Here is a 24483-nt window from a genome sequence, read left to right as displayed (position 1 = left end):
CGTAATGAACGTACATTTCTTGGGGTTTAGGGTCATTCGGTTGATCTCGCACCATTCCGCAAAGGTTTCCAGTTGGCGTTGAAGGAAAGCTGCATCATCAGTATTCCGGATTCTATGGTATAACTTGAGGTCGTCGGCGAAAGACAACCGTGGTCCTCCTAAACAAAAGTTAACGTCGTTGAAATACAGAAGAAAAATCAATGGACCGAGATGGCTGCTTTGCGGAATACCAGATGAAGCAAAGAACTCCTCGGATACACAATCACCTATCTTGACTGCTAGACGACGATCACTGAGATACGATTGCATCCAACGGAAAATATTAGTACCAAAGCCAAGTCTATCCAATTTTGCCACTGCAATAGCGTGATTTATCTTGTCAAAAGCAACTGAAAGGTCTGTATAGATAACGTCAGTTTGAAGGCCGTCCGACATAGCATCTGTAACATATGTTGTGAACGACAGAAGATTCGTAGATGTTGAACGTTTCGGCATAAATCTATGCTGAGGTTCGGAGATATACTGTTTGCAGTGGCTGGAGATGGGTTCCAACACAGCCATTTCAAACAGCTTAGGAACTGCGCTTAGCGTTGTTATACCACGGTAGTTGTCAACTACCTTTTTATCACCTTTTTTGTAAACTGGAAACATGAAGGAGGATTTCCAGAGTTCGGGAAATACTCCGGTTGCTAGCGACAATTGAAACAGATGACAAAGAGGTTCAATTAGACCGGCAGAGCATTTTTTTAGAATAATAGTTGGTATACCATCTGGGCCTGCCGAGGTTGAAGCCTTCATTTTGCTAATCGCCAGTTGTACCATATTATTGTCGATATTGATAGAGTTCAAAGACTGGTATGATTGAGGTACATTGAGAGCCGCGCGTGAAGCCTAGGTCGGTGTCAGTTTCTCGTTGGAGAAAACACTCGCGAACTTTTCAGAGAATAGTTGGCAGATCTCCTGTAAACTAGAGCTCATACGTCCTCCATAGCTCATCGTTGAAGGCAACCCGGATTCCTTTCTTTGCTCTTTTACATGCTTCCAGAATGTTTTCGGACTTCAACTTACGTTGCACGTTTCGCAAGTAATCGGCATGGCAATGCTTCGATGTCTTTTTATAGACTTGGTTAACATGAACGTAGTGTTGTCGCAGCACGTAGCCCCCAAACTTGGAGTACTTCTTCAGAGCGGCTCTTTTAGTCGCTTTTAACCGTCTCGACTCGGCAGTGTGCCACGCTGGATGCTTAGCTTAAGGCCACTTTTTTTGGGTACATAGCGATCGATAGCATAGCTCATAACATTGGAGAAGGTCTGCACTGCAACGTTGACATCATCATTGTCGAGAATTTCAGTCCAGTGGATATTCGACAGGAAGTCAATGATGCTATTATAGTTGGCTTTTCTAAAATTATAGCTGACGGTGTCAGAAACATTGCAGTCATGCTTCACACGAATCGCTTCAAGCAATATATGCAGGGGAGGGTGGTGTCTAACAGTCTTTACCAGGGGGAACGGTGCTGCGGTAACTTTTGGCGCGTAGTCAGATTTGCTCGAAAAACAGAGATCAAGGATTCTGTTGTTCTCGTTCACCACATTATTCGTTTGGCGCAGCAGATTTAGACTGTAGCAGTCAAGCAAACTGGTGATACCAACATGAAAAGATGACAGTTCGGGATCAGCGAACATAAATCCGTCAGAAGCAGAGCGCTATTTTAATCCGGAGAAATTGAAATCACCAACAATCAGGATCTCATCAACCGGGCTTGCTTGAGCGGAAATCCGTTCCAGTGACTCGGTATGTGAATCAATCAATGTCGAATCGCGGGTGCGGTCCGGTGGAAGATAAACCACGCAAAGAAAAAGTGCGTAGCCAGCCAGTTTGATTCGCACCCACGACACAGACCCCCAAAGCATCTTCAATCAGTTGCGCTTTCAATCGACGATGGATAGCCACAAGTACTCCGCCGCCAGTAGCCTTGAGACTGTGGCGTGAGCTGCGATCAGTTCGGAAAACATCGTAGTTGGCACCAAATGCTTGCACTGACAGAGTGCTATCGCTAAGCCGCGTCTCTGTGAGGGCGATTATGTCGAAGCATTCATCCGAACTTGCTACCAAATAATCTTCGATTACTGAATTCATACCACCGGCATTCTGGTAATATATTTGTAGGTTTGAATGCCGCGATTGATTGCCGTTGGTATCGATTTGGAAGACCCCTTCACCACTCCTGCACACAGGACCGGGACGACTGGTGAACGCTGGCTGCAATGGCTCGACTGTGGCAGGGGGATCAAGGGCTTCCATAGTGCCAGCTGCAGTGCGTCCCAGGGTGCAATGAGTCATACCAGCATAGCATAGAGTGCTTAGTCCTTCTGTGATCGTTGTAGAGCCGAATGTGCTATGAAGAGACGTGCTCGTTACGATGGGATCCAAATTTTGTTTTTGACATTGAAGATTCACAGCGGCGGTAGAGTTGTGTTCATCAGCAGAGTAAGTGAAATTTACATTGAGGGCGTGCAGCATCTTGAATTGCTTCGGAAGGACATATACCCTTCTTGGCTTTACCTGACACAGAAGAAGTCGCCGATTCGCCAGGTAAAGCTAAATCGCTCGCCGGGATACAAGAAGTTGGACAGATGAGTTTATCCGGAACAGCTTGGCGCTACTGTCCACCACCAGATGGATTCTTCTCCGCCGCAATCCTGATGATAGGTCGTTGGATTTTTGAATTGGTCACAAATTCACGAAAGTAGATGTTCTCCGGCCAAGAGTCTTTGGACAGATATAATCGTGTTTGAAACTGGATTATATTCAGCAATTTGTTTCCAAGGCGTTATAGTTGGGGATAGCGGTTTTGAAACAACTTTAACCGAGAGAGCTTTGACGACATCTTTCAAATCAGCTATGTCGTTCTTTATAGATTTCAGAGAATTGTCGTCAGGCACTATGTCGCAACAACGCGAAACCATTCTACGGAAATTATCATTCGAGAATAAGTCAGCACAGCCGTCGCACATCCAGAATAGATTCCGTGAGTGGGTTCCCAGGACGTCACGAACATCATAATCCATCTTGACGCATATCATGTGGAACGAATTTCCGCAGTATCCACGACATGTGATTCGATCAGAATCATTAACCACTTTCGAGCAGTTCTTACAAGCCATGCTGTTGATGTAGAAATAACGCCTAGCGGGTATACAATATGCGCAGGAAAACGCTACCGGGTAACGTGCGTCAATGGAAGCGAACTTGCACGCAACGTGCGACAACTCAACTACCCACCGGCAGATGTCGCTTTTGGCGAAAAAATAGAGCGTAACGTCTGTGCAGTGATAATGTCAAGTGAAAACAAAAATCACAACCAAAAACAATCACTTTTACGAATCACACCGGCAGATATAATCGTGCTTGAAGTCACGAAATTTCAATGCACGCGTACTACCGAATAAAACGATATACAGATAAAACGAGAATAAAAATAATCGCGAGTGTAAAACACTAAAAAATCAAAAAAAAAACTATCCGCTCTACTGACGACCGGAATATAGCAAATATATCTTCATGAATGTCTTCGTGACTGTCGAGCTTCTATTATGAAGAGTTTTTCGGCTAATCAGTCATAAATTAGACAGCGAAAACAACAATATTGCTTTTACTTCCAAGGAATTAGACAGCGAAAACAACAATATTGCTTTTACTTCCAAGGAAGTAATAGCAATATTGTTGTTTTCGCTGTCTAATTTATGACTGATTAGCCGAAAAACTCCTCATGATATATCTTCAGAAATCTTCCCACTCCTTCAGATTCCAAACCATCAATCATGTACACCCTATTTCACCAGAATATTGGTCGCCGACACTGTACCTAGAAAATTGTCTACGCGCCATATGCTGTTCGTGATAATCGTACCAGCCAACAGATGTTTTCCTGAGAAGCCGGTCGACGCAAATCTAAACAACAGCTACTGAAGCCACTGCAGAGGAACACCTCAGTCAGTTGGAGTTAGAACGTTAAGGTTATTAGACATAGTGTAGTGTAGTATAAGTGTAGTACATATAAGTTGTTTTTTTTTAAAATTAAATAAATTAATAAATTAATTAATATTTTTTCATACTCTTCCCATCGCATTAGCAGCCGCACGGAGAGGACGCCCAAGTAGACAACAGCATCAAAAAGGAACATGTCGCCGTGCTGAAAAGAAGAGTTTCTCTACTGGTGCCACGATCGGATACTCCGGAAAAGGATTAGTGTCCAAAATTAATAGAGCCAACCGTTAGAGGATTTGGAAAAATATCCTGTCAGAGGGATGCTGAGTAAAACACTGTAAGTAATAGAATTAACAAATTAATTTAAGAATTTGATTTAAATAAGGAATAAATTAAGTGAAATAAAGTAATTTTTTTGTGAAAACAAAAATAGTGTAAATTGAATAATTTAGATTATTTTAGTGTTTTTTTTAACTCCCATACTGGACGAACTAATAGATCAGCTTGCACAGTTGCAGTTGGATCAGGAAAACATGGCGGAACAACAACAAATTTTAAATTTAATTAATCGCGTTAACGCAATTGAGGCAACTTTAGCGCCGCGTGAAGAGTTAGATTATTCCGATCCATCTCCAACATTAGTAAACGAAAATAATTTTCCCGTAGACCCTTCAACTATTGAAGCGATACCAGACATTGTAAAAACATTACCTGATTTTTTGGAGATCCCAACGAATTAAGTTGTTGGATCTCTGATGCTGAGAGTTTAATTAATTTATATAAACCAAATGCTAACTCAACTATTAATCAAAAAAGTAAATTTTACGTTGTTTGAAAAGCTATTAGGAGGAAAATAAAAGGTGAAGCAAATAACGCACTTGTGGCTTCAAATGTAAATACCATTTTTTATTAATTAAAAATACATTGCAAACTTACTATGGCGAAAAACGTGATCTAACAACGTTGGTTCATCAACTTATGACATGTATACAAAAAGGTCAACCTCTTGACATTTATTATGATCAAATTAATAAATTACTATCATTAATTGCTAATCATATAAAAACCGACAGCAGATTCTCTCACCCAGAGGCTATGCAAGCAATGATTAGTAATTATAATGATAAAGCTATTGATGCCTTTATGAGAGGTTTAGATGGTGAACTTTTGGACCAATTTTTGAAAAATTTCAGTCCTACATCTTTGGCACAAGCATATTCATATTGCTTATTTTTTCAAAACATAGAATATAGGAAAACGATGACAAAGTCAAAAATCCCAGATTCTTTAAAACCACCATTACCCCTAAAATATATGTTTCCTCGAGTAAAACCACAACCACCTATTAATTATCAACATTATTGTTTTCCACAGAGACAAAATAATTTTCAGCAATATCATCAAATAAGAACACCACCAAAACCACAAGTAACACCACCAATGTTGCCACCAAGGATGCCGCCAATGCACAGTGGTTTAAAACGCGAAAAACGTGATCGTTTTGAATAACTTCGAAATGGTTTGTTATAGCGATGATGTTACCACGTCAACCAATGCAGCAATATCGGTAACAAAAACCTCCTAATCTTAACCAACAGAATGGGTTGTTTTCTAATCCTTTTATGAGAAAAGCTGACAAACCAGTTCCCATGGAAGTAGACCCTTCCATAAGGACCCAGCAAGTAAAGTATGCAAATAAACCCCCCATGCCATTTAAACGACCAAGAAATTTTAACATAGAATCAAATCCACAAATTAATGAAGATATAGTTGCGAACCAATATTTTGATCAACTTTCGTATCTAGCTTCGGAAGATTAAGCAGAAGGTACATCGTTCGATCGATACCTACAAGAAACCGATTACCAAGATAGAGATTAACTACAACAGAAAATTTTGAAGATCATGCTGAACTAAATTTTTAGAATAAATTCGTCATTACCATATTTTCTATATTATGGTAATCGACAGGAACCATTGAGAATATTAATTGATACAGGCTCAAATAAGAATTTTATACATCCAAAGTATGGAATAATTTCACATGAAGTCAACCCACCATTTTATGTCTCTTTAGTAGGAGGCGATATTAAAATCGAAAAATATTCACAAGCTAAATTTTTTAAACCATTTTCAGATGTAAATGTAAAATTATTTCATTTAAGAAATTTAAAAACATTCGACGCTATAATTGGGCATGACACTTTAAAAGAAATTAAAGCTGCCATAGATACTTCAAATGAAAAACTTTTTATTGATAAAAAGTTTTCGATTCCTTTATTACAGCACAAATTGGGAGAAATAAATAAAATAACCATTCGTGATAATCACTTATCGAAAATTGAAAAAGAAAGTGTTTATAATATATTAGGAAGATATCAAGACTTGTTTCAAACTCCTGACGAAAAATTAACATATACTTCTAAAGTTACTGCTGTAATACGAACCACTGACGAAAACCCAGTTTACTCAAAAACATATCCATATCCACAGGTTTTTAAAGAAGAAGTTTGTCAACAAATCGACAAAATGTTGAATGACGACCATCACGTTCCCCATGCAATTCACCAGTATGGATTGTTCCAAAAAAAGATGACGCTTCAGGAAAAAAGAAATTCAGATTAGTGATTGATTATAGAAAAATTAACCAAAAAACTATTAGTGATCGTTATCCAATACCAGAAACGTCCACAATTCTAGCACATTTAGGTAAAATGAAATATTTACTACTATTGATTTGACATCTGGTTTTCACCAAATTCCAATGAATGAGAAAGATATTGAAAAAACAGCATTTTCGGTTAATAATAGAAAATATGAATTTGTACGTTTACCGTTTGGGCTTAAAAATGCAGCAGCAATTTTTCAGCGTGTAATGGATGATGCATTACACGAGCATATTGATAAAATTTGTTATGTTTACATAGATGATATATTGATTTTTGGAGAAACTTTAGAAGAACATTTGAAAAATTTAGAAATTATACTTGAAACAATACGAAAAGCTAATTTCAAAATACAACCTGACAAATCTGAATGGTTGAAAACTAAAGTTGAAGTTTTGGGATTTATAGTATCAAAAGATGGCTTGAAAAATACCCAGAACCTACCAATTTGAGAGAACTTCGTGCGTTTTTAGTATTATCTGGATATTATAGACGCTTTGTGAAAAATTATGCTAAAATTGGCAAACCATTAACAAAATTTTTGAAAGGTGAAAATGGTCTTCGTCAAATCCTTAAGAATCATTCGTTATCGAGCACTCAGTCGAGATAGAAGTCTTTTGTCATCGGTCCGTACACTCTATAGCGACAAATAGTGTTAATCCGCGTTCAAGGTTATTTGCACACTCTACGCCTAGTTGAGGTTTCAGTATTTTTTCCCTTCTTTTGTGTTTCTGTTAGCCGGTCAGTGACAAGTGAAGCAGTGTTCTTCTAGTAAGCCGTCTGGATACCGTTACCTACACAAGCTAAGTATTAGTTTTCGTTTCCCATTCTTGGTTGTCTTAATAACGTGCACTGGGCAATAGGCCCGTGCAAAAATGACTTCCCCTGACGGTGGTTCATCTCAAGGTGAGATGGACGTCGAAATAAAATCAGCTCCCCGGCTCAAGGTATATCCGAGCTCGGCCACCGGGCCATTCGTGATCTTCTTTCGGACCAAAGAAAAAAAGTGTTTGAATCTGTTGCAGATTTCTCGAGTTCTGACGGATCGGTATTCGGCCGTGACAGAAATATCGAAAATTTGCCCTAATAAGCTTCGGGTGGTGGTTAACAGTTCAACTCAGGCAAACGATATTGCTGGCTACGAGCCCTTTACGAGAGAGTACAGGGTGTATGTTCCAGCTAGCAGGGTTGAAGTCAGTGGGGTCGTTTCCGATTCGAGTCTGAATTGCGAGGACCTGCTGAAATATGGGACTGGCTGTTTCAACGGCCCCATGCTTAAGCCAGAGAAGATACTGGAATGCCAACGTTTGCATTCAGCATCAGTCGCAGCTGACGGCAAGAAAATATATGTCAACTCAGACTCTTATCGGGTGACCTTCGCCGGCTCTGCCCTGCCGAATTACCTCCTCTTTGACAAGGTTCGTCTACCTGCTCGCCTCTTTGTGCCGCGGGTCATGAACTGTACTAATTGCAAACAATTGGGACACACAGCCTCCCATTGTAGCAATAAAGCCCGCTGTGAGAAATGCGGTGGGAATCATGCGGAGATGTCGAAAAGTGTCTCTACTTTGGGGGAAACCCACATGATCTCCCTTCATGTCCCGCGTACAAACAGCGCGAGGAAAATCTTAAGCGTTCCCTTCAGGGACGCTCTAAGCGATCTTTTGCAGAAATGCTTAAGATAGCTACGCCACCTGTCTCTACGAACATCTTTACCAACTTGTCTACTGACGAAGGCGACTGTGATGAACCCCAGGAGGGAACATCTTCTGCTGTGCCTAGAAGTAGCAGAAAAAGGAAGAACATTTCCTCTTCCAAGCTTCGTCGTAAAGGCCAGAAGGTGTCTCTTCATGGTCCCCCTAAAATAACTACTCAAGGAAGTATTGGTGCAAAACCGAAGCAAGTCGCTCCCGGTCTCAGTAACCAGAGCTCAGAAAAGGAGTTCCCAGCACTTCCAGGAACATCAAAAACCCCAAGTGTTCCCATATCTCAGCCAGAGAAAGAAAACAGTGCTGGCTTAATAAATTTCTCTGACATTGTGGACCGTATTCTTACAGCGTTAAACATTTCTGACCCCCTTAAAAGTATCTTGATAAGCTTTCTCCCCGCAGTAAAAACATTTTTGATGCAGTTCACTGCGACATGGCCCCTTCTATCAGCGATTGTATCCTTCGATGGCTAATTCATCGAACGAGGTCAAGGATTTAATCACTGTTCTACAGTGGAATTGCAGAAGCATTATCCCGAAAATCGATTCGTTTAAAATCTTACTAAATAATTTGAAATGCGATGCATTTGCCCTATGCGAGACATGGCTCACTTCAGAAATAACCCTACACTTCCACGATTTTAATATTATTCGCTTGGATCGAGAAGACTCTTACGGAGGAGTACTTTTGGGGATCAAAAAGTGCTATTCTTTCAATCGGATCGACCTCCCCTCGACACCACGCATTGAAGTTGTCGCTTGCCAAACCAGAATTAAAGGCAAAGACCTTTGCATTGCTTCCACCTACACCGACGGATTTGCGATATTGCGGAACTCCTCCCCGCACCGAGGCTAGTTTTAGGTGACTTCAACTCACACGGCACGGCATGGGGTTGCCTTCATGACGATAATCGATCTACCCTACTCCATGAGCTTTGCGACAACTTCAATATGACTATTTTGAATACGGGTGAAATGACACGGATTCCTGCCCCTTCAGCGCGACCGAGCGCCTTAGATCTGTCCCTCTGCTCGACATCGCTGCGGTTAGATTGCATGTGGAAGGTAGTCTCTGATCCCCACGGCAGCGACCATCTGCCAATCGTAATTAATATTGCTAACGGTTCAGGGCCACCGAATACAATCAATGTTTCGTATGACCTCACACGAAATATTGATTGGAAGAGCTACGCGTCCGCGATATCCGACAAAATCGAGTGCACTCAAGAGCTTCCTCCGGAGGAAGAGTACGCGTGCCTGGCTGGCTTGATTCTCGATACCGCGATTCAAGCTCAGACTAAACGCGTACCAGACGCGAACTCACGCGGGCGTCCTCCCAATCCATGGTGGGACAAAGAGTGCTCAGACCTGTAGGCGGAGAAGGCCGCTGCGTATACGACCTTCCGGGACGACAGGCTGCCAGCTAGCTACCGACAGTACGCGATGGCGGAAAGGCGCATGAAGAGTTTGATAAAAGCCAAAAAACGTAGCTGTTTTGGAGTCTAGTCCTTACCTTCCTTCGATTGGATTAGTGAACTGTATCCTAATTTAATTCCCGTTTCCTGACGGTGGCAAAGCTTGTCGGCAGACACTTGATACCTTCCGGCAATCGGCAAAGGATTCAGGGACTTGCTTAAATAAGCTCAACACCAGCCATATACCGATAACACTTTACATTTCACACTATATTTTCACATTTAATTAACATTTATTCTTACACAATATGACAAATCAATACATTACACTTTACATTGAATTGGTTGCTGCGACCGAGCAGCTTCTTCACAGAATATGCACTGATGGCGCCTTTCTCCTTTATTCTCCTATTCCGGGGGCTCCAGGGGGTGAAGTTCAGCAAAGGTGGTGCGCCAGGTCTAAGTTTCCTCTGCTTCCGTCGTCGAGAGATTATCCATCCAGTCCTACCGATGATTGCAATTCAGCTGCATTTATTTACTCGTACTGGCTCCGATGTGTAAGTAGACCGATGACATTTCTCGGCCAGCTGGGTAATCATACTTTATGTTGTGTTTACATCAGTAGAGTGAACTGGCGATTTCTTTTCAGTAGGGAAAAACGGTGTAGCGGTCGAGGGGTCCATAAATGGTTTCAGGGTGAAGTAGTACACTCGCAAACATTCTCACCTCCCCTGAAATTGCTGAAATTTCTGAAAAGAAAGAAAAACCTCTCGCACACCGTACGGAAGCGTCGATATTTCCAACTACTGGGAACCATTTTCTGTCTCTGCCGTCGCTGATGGTAGAATGCATATTTTCTCCACTGGTCTAACTAAAACTCCTGTCGCTGTTTTCAGTGTCACTACTCTGACGACTCCATCATTCGCAGGGTGCACTTGTTGGATTCTTCCCATTTCCAACGGATAGGAGGAAGGTTCTCGTCTCGAATGACAACCAATTGTCCTTCACTGATCGAAGATGCTGGCTGCCAACGTTTCGTTCTTGCTTGTAGTTGCGCTAAATACTCTAATCGCCACCTTTTCCAAAACTCCTGCATTTTTTCTGAACAACTTGCCATTGTTTCAATCTGTTTAGCGGTACAGCTAACAAGTCTGGATCGGGAAGTTGTTGTAACGATGTTCCAATTAAAAAATGTCCCAGCGTTAAGGGTTCGAGGTTGTTTGGATCGTCGGACATGGCTGTCAACGGTCTCGAGTTTAAACAGCCTTCCACCTGCGCTAAGAGTGTGTTCATATCCTCAAATGACACTGTGTTCTCTCCGAGAACCCGTAGTAGGTGGTGTATTGCCGATTTTACAGCAGCCTCCCAGAGGCCTCCGAAATGAGGAGCGCTTGGCGGATTGCAATGCCACTGTATTCCCTCCTTGGAGCATTCGAAAGTCATTTTTTCACGATACTCCTTACTCAGTACCAGATCTAATAGTTGTTTCAACTGGTTGCGGGCTCCGACAAAATTTGTCCCGTTGTCCGAATAAATATCGGAACATTTTCCTCTTCTCGCTGTGAATCGTCTTAAAGCTTGCATGAAACGATCGGTGGACAAATCAGTCACTAGCTCTATGTGAACTGCTTTGGTGCAGAGACAAATAAAAACTGCTACATATGCCTTCACAGAGGTACGACGTGGTCCTAGGCGGACGTAGACTGACCCGAAGTAATCTACTCCGGCTTTGGAAAATGGTCGTGAAACGGTCACACGCGCCTTGGGTAATTCCCCCATGAACTGTTGGATAGGTTTCGGTTTTGCTCGGAAACAACGGTGACAGCGTTGAGCGATCTGTCGAGCTACATTGCGACCTCCAAGCGGCCAATACTGGAGTCTAATTGTGCAAAGAAGAAGCTGCGGACCTGCATGAAGCAATCTTTTGTGATAATGCTCCAATAGCATTCGGGTAAGCTGGTGCCTGGCTGGGAGAACTATTCTCATTCTCCGACGAATGCCTTAAGCGCCCACCAACTCAGATAAGACTGTCCTTTGACAACTGTGGACTAAACCATCGGAACAGTGAATTTCTAGCTACCACTTCATTTTTTTGCGAGCGCCTTCCACTCCTTGCTGAAGGTTTCCTGTTGGATAAGCCTCATCAAGACATGCTCTGCCTCCACCAACTCTGCTGTCTTTAGAAATCCCTTCCACATTTTAGAATCTCCCGTTCGTTTGAGGATTTTTATCAATCGTAACCAATAAGCTGTACGCCTTACTAAATCGATTAAGTTGGAAAATTTCCTGACATACCAGGTACCGAACTCTTCCTGTTGTTGTGAGCAGGGTGCTGCTGTACGACGAATCTCCTTTTCCACGTCTTCCACGCTTATCCTTGCTTGGTGTTTTGGTCATGTTTCGAATGCCTCTTGAAACCAAGGTGGCCCTTTCCACCACAGCTTGCTACACTGGATCTGCTCTGGAGTCAATCCTCGTGAAATAAGGTCTGCCGGGTTCTCGATACGCGCTGCCAAGTATGGTTCTCAGTAATTGCTTGGATTTTAGCCACACGATTTGCAACAAATGTAGTCCACATCGAGGGTGTTGCCTTGAGCCAATGGAGAACGCAGGTGGAGTCTGTCCAACCAAACAACAGTGCCTCCATCTGAATGGCCGCGGAAATCTTCTCCGCAAGCTGAGCCGCCATCAAGGCTCCGCACAATTCCAATCGCGGAATGGATTGGCATTTCAATGGGGCCACTTTGGATTTGGACGAAAGCAATACTACACGAACGCCTCCCGTTGAATCCACACTCCTGACATATGCGCATGCTCCGTATGCTCGTTCCGCCGCATCTGAGAAGAAATGCAGCTCAACCTTGATAACCCTGGGTTTTATCACACATCTCTCGATTCTCAGATCGTTTAACAGTGGCAATTGGCAATGAAAGATTCGCCAGTCTGCCTCGACCTTCGGTGGTAGCGCTTCATCCCAGCCCAAGCTCTTTCCGTGGTCGTCCTTCAGGCACCACAGCAACTGCATGAAAATCTTTGCAGTTGTGATTACCGCTCAACTCGTAGGTCCCGACCTCCTCGTTACCATCCACACGCCACAGAATTCGTTGAAGCGGCATGTCCCCTTCATCGATTTTGATCTGTCGAAACATCTTCTCGACATCCGCTACCACCATGTACTGTCTGGTTCGGCTCCGTAGAATAATTGACCGGAGATCGTCCTGAATCACCGGTCCCATCAATAGTGCATCGTTTTGAGACGTTCCCGAGGAAGTTTTGCACGATGCATCAAAGACCACTCTGACCTTGGTTGTGGTGCTTTCCTGTTTGACCACTGGATGATGAGGTAAGTAGCAGTGTTTGCCTTCCTCATCTCGTGTCACAGATACCCTTCGCATGTGGCCTAGCTTCAGATATTCCGCCATGAACTGGTTGTACTGTTTCCGGAGCTCTGGATCCCTCGATAGTCTGCGCTCCAAAGCTTCTAGCCGCCAGACTTCGATGTCCCTTGACTCGCCCATCCTTGCCAGTGCGACTTCATCCCTTGGTAGTGAGACTGTGTATCGGCCATCCGTTCCCCTTCGTACAGTTCTAGCATACTGCTCCTTGCAGCGTGCTTCCTCAGGCGAATAAATAGGTCACAGGTCCAGAAACGAGTCAATATTTCCTCCAGACCGACTGCCATATTGCAGGTTATACGTTGGGTTTCTAGCGAGCTTTCAACCGTGCCAGATACTACCCATCCGAATACCGACTCGGTTAGAGTAGGAAGGCCCTTGCCTAACTGCACTTCATTCCCGGTATGGAAAAATGTGAAGAAGTACTGGATCCCAAGCACTAAATCAACCGCCTTGGATTTGAAAAACGCTGGATCCGCTTGCTCCACGCCAGTTGGGATTTCCCATCCCGTCATATCCACGTTGGTTATCGGAAGATTTGCTGTGACACTCGGTAGTAGAAGAAACTCCATCTTCCGCGAGAAAGCAGATACTCGCGACTTGACTGTTGTTGTCACCTTATACTTGACCTTGGTATTGGATTGCCCGATCCCGTACACAGACACGTCGGACCGCCGCCGTTGAACGTTCATCAGTTGACATAACCGCTCGGTCATGAAATTGCATTCAGAACCCGAATCCAGTAGAGCCCTTGCCTGATAACTACCTCCTTGATCGTCCTCTACTAAGACGATGGCCGTAGCTAGCAATACCGATGAGCTGCGCTGACCAGACATGTTGTATGAAACAGCCGATGGTGTGCTGGCTATTCTGGTACTAGATTCCCCTTCCTTGGAATTCCCGGAACTGTTTGCTCCCTTAGTGGTTGACTCCTTACCGCCTTCGCCGTCCGTCCGAAAACATACCAAGGTATGGTGCTTGCCCTTGCAATTACGGCACACATATCGTGAAGAACAATCCGCAGCCAGATGACCCTTCCGAAAACAATTGCGACAAAAGGAGTGGTTGCGGAGCAGTTTATCGCGGGCGGATACTGCTAAAAGTTGGAAAGCTGGACATTGATAAAGAGGATGGGATTCCGAACACGCGATGCACCGTCCTCCTGTATTTTGTACGACGCTATGGCTAGAGCGCGCTACAAATGGCTTCTTTTGCGATTGTGGCACGACAACCTTGGGTTCAACGGATCTAGTTGGCAATGCTCTCAGTACTCTGATCCGTCTTTGCAAGAATTCGGTCAAGTCCTTCACCGTATCCTGCTCCTTGGTGGATGAATGCTCTTCCCAAGCTCTCCTGGTTCCACTGTCTAGACGCGAAGCTAATATGTCTAGCAGTAGAAGATCCTTGTAGTCGGCGGGTTGTACCAGCTGATCAAGGGTCTGAACAACACGTTCGAATCCCTCCAGCAACGACTGCAATTCGTCGGCCGACTCCTTAGCCAGTTTAGGTAACTTAAACAGCGCATGAATCTGACGCCGCTTCAGGATTTTACTGTCGTTGTAGCGTTTGGTTAGCGTCTCCCATGCGACCTGATAATTCACCCTTGTAATCGACAGCGGGTCAATAAGCGCCTTAGCTTCTCCTGACAGACATCCCTTCAGGTAATGAAACTTCTAGACATCCGGTAAATCTGCTTTCCAATGGATGAGCGATGTGTATAGATCGCGGAAACTCAACCACTCATCAATGTTGCCGTCGAAGGTTTGCAACTTGATTTGTGGGAGTCGCACATGCTCTATGGTGGGTTGTTGTGTCATGTCGAGTCCCCGGATGGAGGCATTCAGGACAGCAGGTTCCTCTAGCTCCTTGATCTTGTCGAACAACACCGACTTCACCTGGTAGTAGCGGTTTCCAAACTCCGACTGTTGCTCAGCATAGGCGTCATCCTCTGCTTCGAAGTCTTCGTGTGTTTCGATGTCCAAGATCACATCGTTCACCTTCTCCCACAACTCCTCAAGTTTTTCCAGTCGAACTGTCACCTGGCTGGCTGTAGTTTCTACCCCAAGAGAATCGGCGAACCTGCAGATATCCCTGAACATATTCTGGTATGACCTCAGCTTGGTTTGCAGCGTCCGCAACGCCGGTGACTTCTTAGCATTCGATGATGTAGTCGGCGGCATTGTAACACAATTTCACTTTGACAGAACGGGAAGATAATACGAAGGTGTAATATTCTGCTTGTTTCCTAACTTCGGATGGGCATATACTGTAGAGCTGTTTTTATTATTTACCTGAAGAAACAGGAATTTCCGCTTTCTCTACAGTTATGTCCCTAAGAAATATTCGAACGATGCAGCTCCAAATGATTGTGGAAGTACAAGTAATTTAAATACTTCATACGGATCCAGATTTCGCGGGAGAGGTGAAAAGGGTTATGTAGTAAAATTGTTGGTCCAACTACGGCTGAACATATACTGTTCTAACTGACCTGACAAAACAGTAACGCTGCTAAATTTCATCAAAAAACGATGTGCCGGATTTTCTCGTGATCACACCGATGCTCCGAAAGTAGGACGCAGTGAAACAATAATGAACTTATGCGCGCCCCTTGTTCATATGCTTGTAAATGTTGTTTATGTATGTATACATCGATCACGATCAAAACAGTGTTTAGAGAGGAGTGAAATATGCTATGTAGTATGGCAATAGATTCCAGCTTCAGCCGGACATATACAAGTGGTGCAATTCAATTAACTGACCTGGAAGGATAACTTTAGTGTATAATTACCTGGGCAACCCAGGGCAATTCGCCCATTCCGGAATGGTTTCCTTTTGCGATGGGTGCCGACGATGTGAAATGCGGTTGGCTCGATTCTGCAATGCTCTTGTTGGTGACTCTTCCCGGTCACAGAATAAGCGGAATGAAGTGTGAAATATCCTGATTATGTGCAATGTAGCAATAAATGTCACAAGTGAAGGTAACAGTAATCGTTTCACTGTAATCCTAATTTCGAAACTCCTATACGCAGCTAATGATTATGGCTCCAGCACCCAGGAAAACTGCGATGGCGGTTACTGCTTGGCTTGCTTCTTGTAAGAACAGGAATTCGTTGGATGAATTCGCAATAGCGACCTTCTGCCCTCTTGGTGGATGGGTTTTTGGTTGGATTCGTGCGGAATCCGGTTCGAAGGACCAATGTTTTGGAGTCTGGTCCTTACCTTCCTTCGATTGGATTAGTGGACTGTATCCTAATTTAATTCCCGTTTCCTGGCGGTGGCAAAGCTTGTCGGCAGACACTTGATACCTTCCGGCAATCGGCAAAGGATTCAGGGACTTGCTTAAATAAGCTTAACACCAGCCATATACCGATAACACTTTACATTTCACACTATATTTTCACATTTAATTAACATTTATTCTTACACAATATGACAAATCAATACATTACACTTTACATTGAATTGGTTGCTGCGACCGAGCAGCTTCTTCACAGAATATGCACTGATGGCGCCTTTCTCCTTTATTCTCCTATTCCGGGGGCTCCAGGGGGTGAAGTTCAGCAAAGATGGTGCGCCAGGTCTAAGTTTCCTCTGCTTCCGTCGTCGAGAGATTATCCATCCAGTCCTACCGATGATTGCAATTCAGCTGCATTTGTTTACTCGTACTGGCTCCGATGTGTGAGTAGACCGATGACATTTCTCGACCAGCTGGGTAATCATACTTTATGTTGTGTTTACATCAGTACAGTGAACCGGCGATTTCTTCTCAGTAGGGAAAAACGGTGTAGCGGTCGAGGGGTGCATAAATGGTTTCAGGGTGAAGTAGTACACTCGCAAACAGTAGCTACTGGCGCCGGTTCGTCGACGGACTAACGAGAGAAACATCGATGAGCACTCTTTGGAGTACGGCCCGGCGCTTACGAAACCGAAACAGTACTAATGAGAGCGTGGAATATTCAAACCGTTGGATATTCGATTTTGCCAAGAAGGTTTGTCCGGATTCCGCCCCGGCACAGAAGATCTACCGTGCCGCGTCCCCTCACGATAACGCGAACGAAACACCGTTTTCGATGGTGAAGTTCTCACTTGCTCTCTTATCATGTAACAATAAAGCCCCAGGGCCAGACAGAATCAAATTTAACTTGTTAAAGAATCTGCCAGACTCTGCCAAGAGACGCTTGTTGAATTTATTTAATAAGTTTCTTGAGGATAATATTGTCCCTCATGACTGGAGGCAAGTGAAGGTCATCGCCATTCAAAAACCAGGAAAACCAGCCTCCGACCACAACTCGTATCGACCGATTGCAATGCTGTCCTGTATCCGAAAGTTGTTCGAGAAAATGATCTTGTTTCGCCTCGATAATTGGTTTGAAGCAAATGGCTTACTGTCAGATACACAATTTGGTTTCCGCAAAGGAAAAGGGACGAACGATTGTCTTGCGTTGCTCTCAACAGAAATTAATGGGTCAAACTATTGCTCAGGTTTAAACTTTCAAATATCTCGGGGTCTGGTTCGACTCTAAAGGAACCTGGGGATGTCACATTAGGTATCTGAAACAGAAGTGCCAGCAAAGGATCAACTTTCTCCGTACAATAACCGGAACATGGTGGGGTGCCCACCCAGGAGACCTGATCAGGCTGTACCAAACAACAATATTGTCGGTGATGAAGTACGGGAGTTTCTGTTTCCGCTCCGCTGCGAACATACATTTCATCAAACTAAAGCGAATCCAATATTGTTGTTTGCGTATTGCTTTGGGTTGCATGCACTCGACACATACGATGAGTTTAGAAGTGCTGGCGGGCGTCCTTCCGCTGAAAAATCGATTTTGGGACCTCTCATATCGATTGCTCATCCGATGCGATATCTTGAACCCGTTAATAATTGCAAATTTCGAAAGGCTTGTCGAGCTCAATTCTCAAACCCGATTTATGTCCTTGTACTTCGACTACATGGCACAAAATATCAATCCTTCTTCATACTATCCCAACCGTGTCAATCTCTTTCATGCTTCTGATTCAACTGTATTCTTCGACACGTCCATGAAAGACGATATTCGTGGAATCTCGGATCACATACATCCGCAAGTGATCCCAAGCATCTTTCATAGTAAATTTCGAGAAGTCGACTGCAACAAGATGTTTTACACCGACGGGTCAAACCTCGACGGCTCCACTGGCTTCGGTATATTCAATCAAAACCTCACCGCCTCATTCAAACTCAAAGATCCTGCTTCAGTTTACGTCGCAGAACTTGCTGCTATTCAGTATACCCTTGGGATCATTCATATTTTGCCCACCGATCATTACTTTATTGTCTCGGATAGCCTCAGCTCAATCGAGGCTCTCCGTTCAATGAAACCTAGAAAGCACATTCCATATTTTCTTGGGAAAATCTGGGTGCGCCTGCGTGCTTTGTCTGTAAGATCGTACAAGATTACCTTAGTTTGGGTTCCCTCGCATTGCTCCATTCCAGGTAATGAAGAAGCGGACTCTAGCTAAGGCGGGCGCTTTACATGGTGACATATATGAAAGACCAATTAGCTTCAGCGAATTTTTCAGTATTACTCATCAGAGAACCCTCGAAAGTTGGCAAACTTCATGGAGCAATGGTGAACTGGGAAGGTGGCTACATTCGATAATCCCTAAGGTATCGACGAAACTTTGGTTCAGGGGGATGGATGTGGGTCGGGATTTCATTCGCGTGATGTCTCGGCTCATGTCCAATCACTACACGCTGGACGCACATCTCCGGCGTATTGGGCTCGTGGATAGCGGTGTCTGCGCTTGTGGCAACGGTTATCACGAAATCGAACATGTTGTCTGGGCATGCGCCGAGTACTGTTCTGCCAGATCTCAACTATCCGATTCCCTTCGGGCCCGAGGAAGATCACCCAATGTCCCGGTTCGAGATGTACTAGCAAGCCGCGATATTCTCTACATGTCCCCTATATACACGTTCCTCAAAACCATCAATATCCAAATTTAAATGCCCCTATCTTTTCTCTTATCATTCCCAGAAGTGCCCTCTTCCGCCTACCGTACCCCAACGATGGTTTGATACGACTCCAAGACGAGACAAAACATCTGTCGAATGAACCAACAACACGAGATCTACAGTACAACATAACACGCGCAGCGCGGTGTGTTTCCGATCCGTATCTGAGCCGTACTACGAAATCGTCTGGAGGAACCCCTGCCGGCTCGAGGAAAACCGCCCGGCGTCCCAATACTTGATACATCCGTTCGAACCTGTAATCCTAGCCGTTGATTCCTGATGCCGGAAACTGAAAGTTTATATCTACCCCCCCCCCCCCCCCCCCCCCCGTTCAGCCTTGTCCACCCTCTCTCCCATGTCTCTGATACACAGATGTATGACTTCACCCCTTCTCCCCTTGAATATCTTCCCAAAACTTATGTGCCTCCCTATCTTCTAGTTTGAGTTGATCAATCCGTTCGAATCTGTAATCCTGGCCGTTAATTCCTGATGCCGGAAACTGAAAGTTTGTATCCCCCCCCCCCCCCTTCAGCCTTGTCCACCCTCCCTACCATGTCTCTGATACACAGATGTATGACTTCAGCCCCTTCTCCCCTTGAATATCTTCCCAAAACTTATGTGCCCCCCTATCTTCTAGTTTTAGCTGATCAATATTTAATCTCGTTAAGAAATGCACAACAGTACCACTACTTTAAAAAAAGCCTTTATTAATTCCCCCTAATCTTGAACCACCCTCTCTAGTTATTTCTAGTTAATAAGCTTGTAAAATGTTCCGCTTAGTTAATAATTAATTTCTCCTACAATCTCCCTTCTAAAAATCATAAAGTGAATTACTATAAAAAGAACACACAAAATGACGCGTCCCTCAAAGCTTACGAATATTATATTATACCCTCTTTTATATGTATAAGTTAGCTGTAAAGTTTTTTTTAGTTTTATCATATAAAACAAAATAATATTGAAATGTGTAACCCCCTAGTTTTAAGAAATTCAAAATGTAAAACAATGAAAAAATGGCACCTTTAAGCTAACGCATACGTGCCTTATCAAATAAACAAATTGAAAAAAAAATCCTTAAGAATGAGTCGAAAAATCATAAAATCACTTTGGATGACGAAGGTCGAACAAGTTTTCAATTATTAAAAGATATTCTTTCTTCAAATGATGTTTTATCATTTCCAGATTTAGTAAAACAATTGGAGCAGTTTTATCTCAAGAATTTCATGATGGAGAAAGACCTATAACTTTTCTTTCCAAAACACTCTCAAGTACGGAAGAAAATTATGCAACGAATGAAAAAGAAATGCTTTTAAAGGCAAACATAGTAGCAGATGCTTTGTCACGAATTCAAATTAACTCAATGACGGCCACCCAACATTCAGCGGAAAATGATGACAGTTCCTATATTCCTTCCACAGAAGCTCCTGTAAATGTTTTTAAAAATCATTTAATTTTCCAAATTGGTAAAAATTCAATGAGAAGTACAGTTTATAAATACAACAATACAATCCATTCATTTATAAAAAACACTCCACATAATGTGTATATTGGAGAAAATGACAAAAATTTAAATGCAGATCAAAGAGCATTAAGAAAAATTAAGAGCCACGAAAAAATTACCCAAATAGTATATCAAAAAAAGAATGACAACATCCAAAATAAAGATTACCCTGTATTTGATCAAGGAACGTATGCTTTCGAGAAAACCAATGAAATTTCAAAAAGAAAAAGTATATTCAAAAAGATTAAAATTAGAGAAAATCATGATACATTTGTAATCAATTCTAATAATCGAAAAATTCATAAAGTAAATTTGAGAAAAAATCTTCCATAATATATTTTTGTGCTTCTCTTATTTTCAGATTCGCAGTATGTGTAGTTATACTAACAATCGAAGCAAGGATACAGATACATAACTTAAATAGAAATCCTTTGGTAATAATACCTTTAGGAAAAGCGAAAATTAAATTAGGATATGTAAGAGTTATTCAACCCATTATTTTTTTTGAAATAGGAACAACAATTATCAAATTTGAAAAAAATCATTGAAAACAATGTTTATAATCATCAATTGTATACATTATTACAAAACAAATACTTACTATTGGCTCATACATATTATAAATTGGTTCCTCAAACACATCGCCAAAAGAGATGGGACAGAATTGGAAAAGTACTGAAATGGGTAGCTGGAACTCCTGGTGCAGGAGATTTAAAAACAATTAACAACACCATGAATGACCTCATCGAAAGTAACAATCAACAAGTATTAATCAACCAGGCGATTAATTCCAGAATGCATCATTTAAATAAAATGGCGAATGATCTATTACAATTGGATTTTAAATCAAAAGTAACAAGTCGTTGAGATGAAAGTACAGCAGATAATTTTGAATATAGATGCAACACAACATCAAATCGAAATACTTGAAGATGCTGTACTCCTTGCCAAACATGGAATTCCCAGTAGTCGAATTTTATCAATTTAAGATTTCTCAAAAATTAAGACATTTTTGATCAACCAAAACATCCTAGTCACTTCATTTGAAAATATGCTGACAAAAGCTACAGCACAAGTTGCTATGAATACAACTCATGTGGTCTATATGCTAAAAATACCACAGTTATCAAACGAAACATATGATTATGAATATATAGATGCCCTAATTCACAATCAAAAAAGAATTTCCCTTCAATCAAATTATACTTTCGTCAATAAGCCACAAGTATATGAAACACAAAAACAATGTTCGCAAGATTTGGACTACTTCTTGTGTGATCCTGATCTGTTAAAAATAACAAGTCAATGTGCAATAATTTGATACAACTACAGCAAGCTAATTGTACTTACGAAAAGGTTTATGCAAACGGAATGGTGAAAAGAATCAATGATGCAACAATTCTTCTGAATAATATAAATACAACATTACAATCAAGTTGTAGCAATCATACCCAAGTTTTTGAATGCCCAATTTGATGAATGCGTTCTACATTTGGAAGACAATTATTATTCAAATGCTATTATTGAGACACCGCAAAAAGAATTCAGACTAACAACATGATTAATAGTAAACGAGAATGATATTGTCGATATTCCATCTCCTGAGTATTTAGGAAATCTTACTTTAAATCATAGATCTATGTTACAATACGTTTATATTCAAAATAAGTCACTTCAATGGAAATTCAATCTCTTCAGCACGATAAGTGTTTTTACTATTACACTAATGATAATAGCAATTGGAGTATATATGATAATTCGATTGAAAACTGGAAGAGTAGATATTAAGATTAATGTACAAAAAGAAGAAATATCTCCTACAGCACCTTCAGAAATCATTGTACATTCAATTCCTGAAAAGAATTCGTATCCAGATATGTCAACTGAGAGATTCATTGAAATACAACAATATTTGAATATGCCCACACAAGAACGTTCTTCGAGACTTTGAGGACAAAGTCTTTTGAAGAAGGGAGAAGTTAACGCACACCCTATTTCACCAGAATATTGGTCGCCGACAGTGTACCTAGAAAATTGCCTACGCGCCATATGCTGTTCGTGATAATCGTACCAGCCAACAGATGTTTTCCTGAGAAGCCGGTCGACGCAAATCTAAACAACAGCTACTGAAGCCACTGCAGAGGAACACCTCAGTCAGTTAGAGTTAGAACGTTAAGGTTATTAGACATAGTGTAGTGTAGTATAAGTGTAGTACATATAAGTTTCTTTTTTAAATTAAATAAATTAATAAATTTGTTAACTCACCTTCATGGTGAAAGAAATACTTATGCCAAGTCATATATATATATATATATATATATATATATATATATATATATATATATATATATATATATATATATATATATATATATATATATATATATATATATATATATATATATATATATATATATATATATATATATATATATATATATATATATATATATATATATATATATATATATATATATATATATGACTTGGCCTCCCTTTACTCGGCTCAGGTACTTCTCACCCTCCCCATCATGCACAAAAACCACCCCAAGACCATCTCCTTAGTGGAAGGAATCCTTATGTCAAAATTGAATTCGTCGCTAATAATCACATTGAATGAATAGATAAGGATTACTCCCCCCCCCATTCGTGCTCCACCATTGGCTTAGTGGGAGAAATACATATGTCAAATACTAATAAATATGGCGATATAATTAATTCTTTACCCAAAAAACACTCCCCCTAAAACTCATACTACCTCCGCCACAAAAAAAAAGAACCATACCATGAACATCTTCTTGGGGGAATTAATACGTATGCCAAATTTCATCAAGATCGGTCATGTAGTTTAGAAGTAGTTAGCGGACAAACATAAATACAAACATACATAAGAATTCCTTCCACTAAGGAGATGGTCTTGGGGTGGTTTTTGTGCATGATGGGGAGAGTGAGAAGTACCTGAGCCGAGTAAAGGGAGGGGGGGGGGGGTGCACTGAAGAACTTTTTTAACTATATATATATATATATATAAATATATATATATATATATATATATATATATATATATATATATATATATATATATATATATATATATATATATATATATATATTTATATATATATATATATATATATATATATATATATATATATATATATATATATATATATATATATATATATATATATATATATATATATATATATATATATATATATATATATATATATATATATATATATATATATATATATATATATATATATATATATATATATATATATATATATATATATTGCAAATGAAGATTTCGACTGTTACGGTGTATATAAGATTTATTTTAACGGCTTTGTCAGTCTTTTGATAAATAATGGAACGAATTTTAATATTTGTCCGACGTTTCGATGCTTTTTGGCATCATCTTCAGGGGAAACTAGTTTATAATGTCATGATTAGTCTGGTTTTGGGTTGATACATAGTTCTTGTACTTACAATATAGTTCGTCCTTTGTCTAAATGCTTTGATAAGCTGAATGTCTGAGATATTGTTTGTTGTTCGTACATCTGTGCGTATCTGGATGGACAATGATATAAATCTTACGTAATATGTGCCATAAGTTGTAAAAAATAAAATAAAAATATAAATTTTGAAATATTGCTTACAAGTCGCCTAATATCAATTTTGGTTGAACCTATTATTTCGATTATTTGCGCCCTGTTGTATCTACTCCTTGCGCCCTGTTGTATATAGATACTGTGTGTGCAATGGCGGTCATAGTTTTGGGCATCGATAAATAGTCGATATTGA

General features: G+C 41.2%; 2 protein-coding genes across 22 annotated transcripts in view; both read right to left on the bottom strand.

Annotated features, from left to right (window-relative positions):
* Positions 1-24483, bottom strand: part of LOC131691078 (metabotropic glutamate receptor 8) — a 1433400-nt gene that overhangs the window by 1276368 nt on the left and 132549 nt on the right. The gene's annotated exons all lie outside the window — the stretch shown is intronic.
* LOC131687483 (uncharacterized) lies at positions 13261-15354 on the bottom strand. Its single transcript, XM_058971574.1, has 2 exons — positions 14965-15354; positions 13261-14829 (listed from the first exon to the last, which is right to left on the bottom strand). Exons 1-2 carry the CDS (start codon positions 15352-15354, stop codon positions 13261-13263), a joined length of 1959 nt encoding a protein of 652 aa, XP_058827557.1.

This window comes from Topomyia yanbarensis, chromosome 3 (assembly GCF_030247195.1).
Source record: "Topomyia yanbarensis strain Yona2022 chromosome 3, ASM3024719v1, whole genome shotgun sequence".
NCBI classification, from domain to species: Eukaryota; Metazoa; Arthropoda; class Insecta; order Diptera; family Culicidae; genus Topomyia; species Topomyia yanbarensis.
Note: the sequence above shows the minus strand (reverse complement) of the source record. Positions and strands in the feature narration are given on the sequence as shown.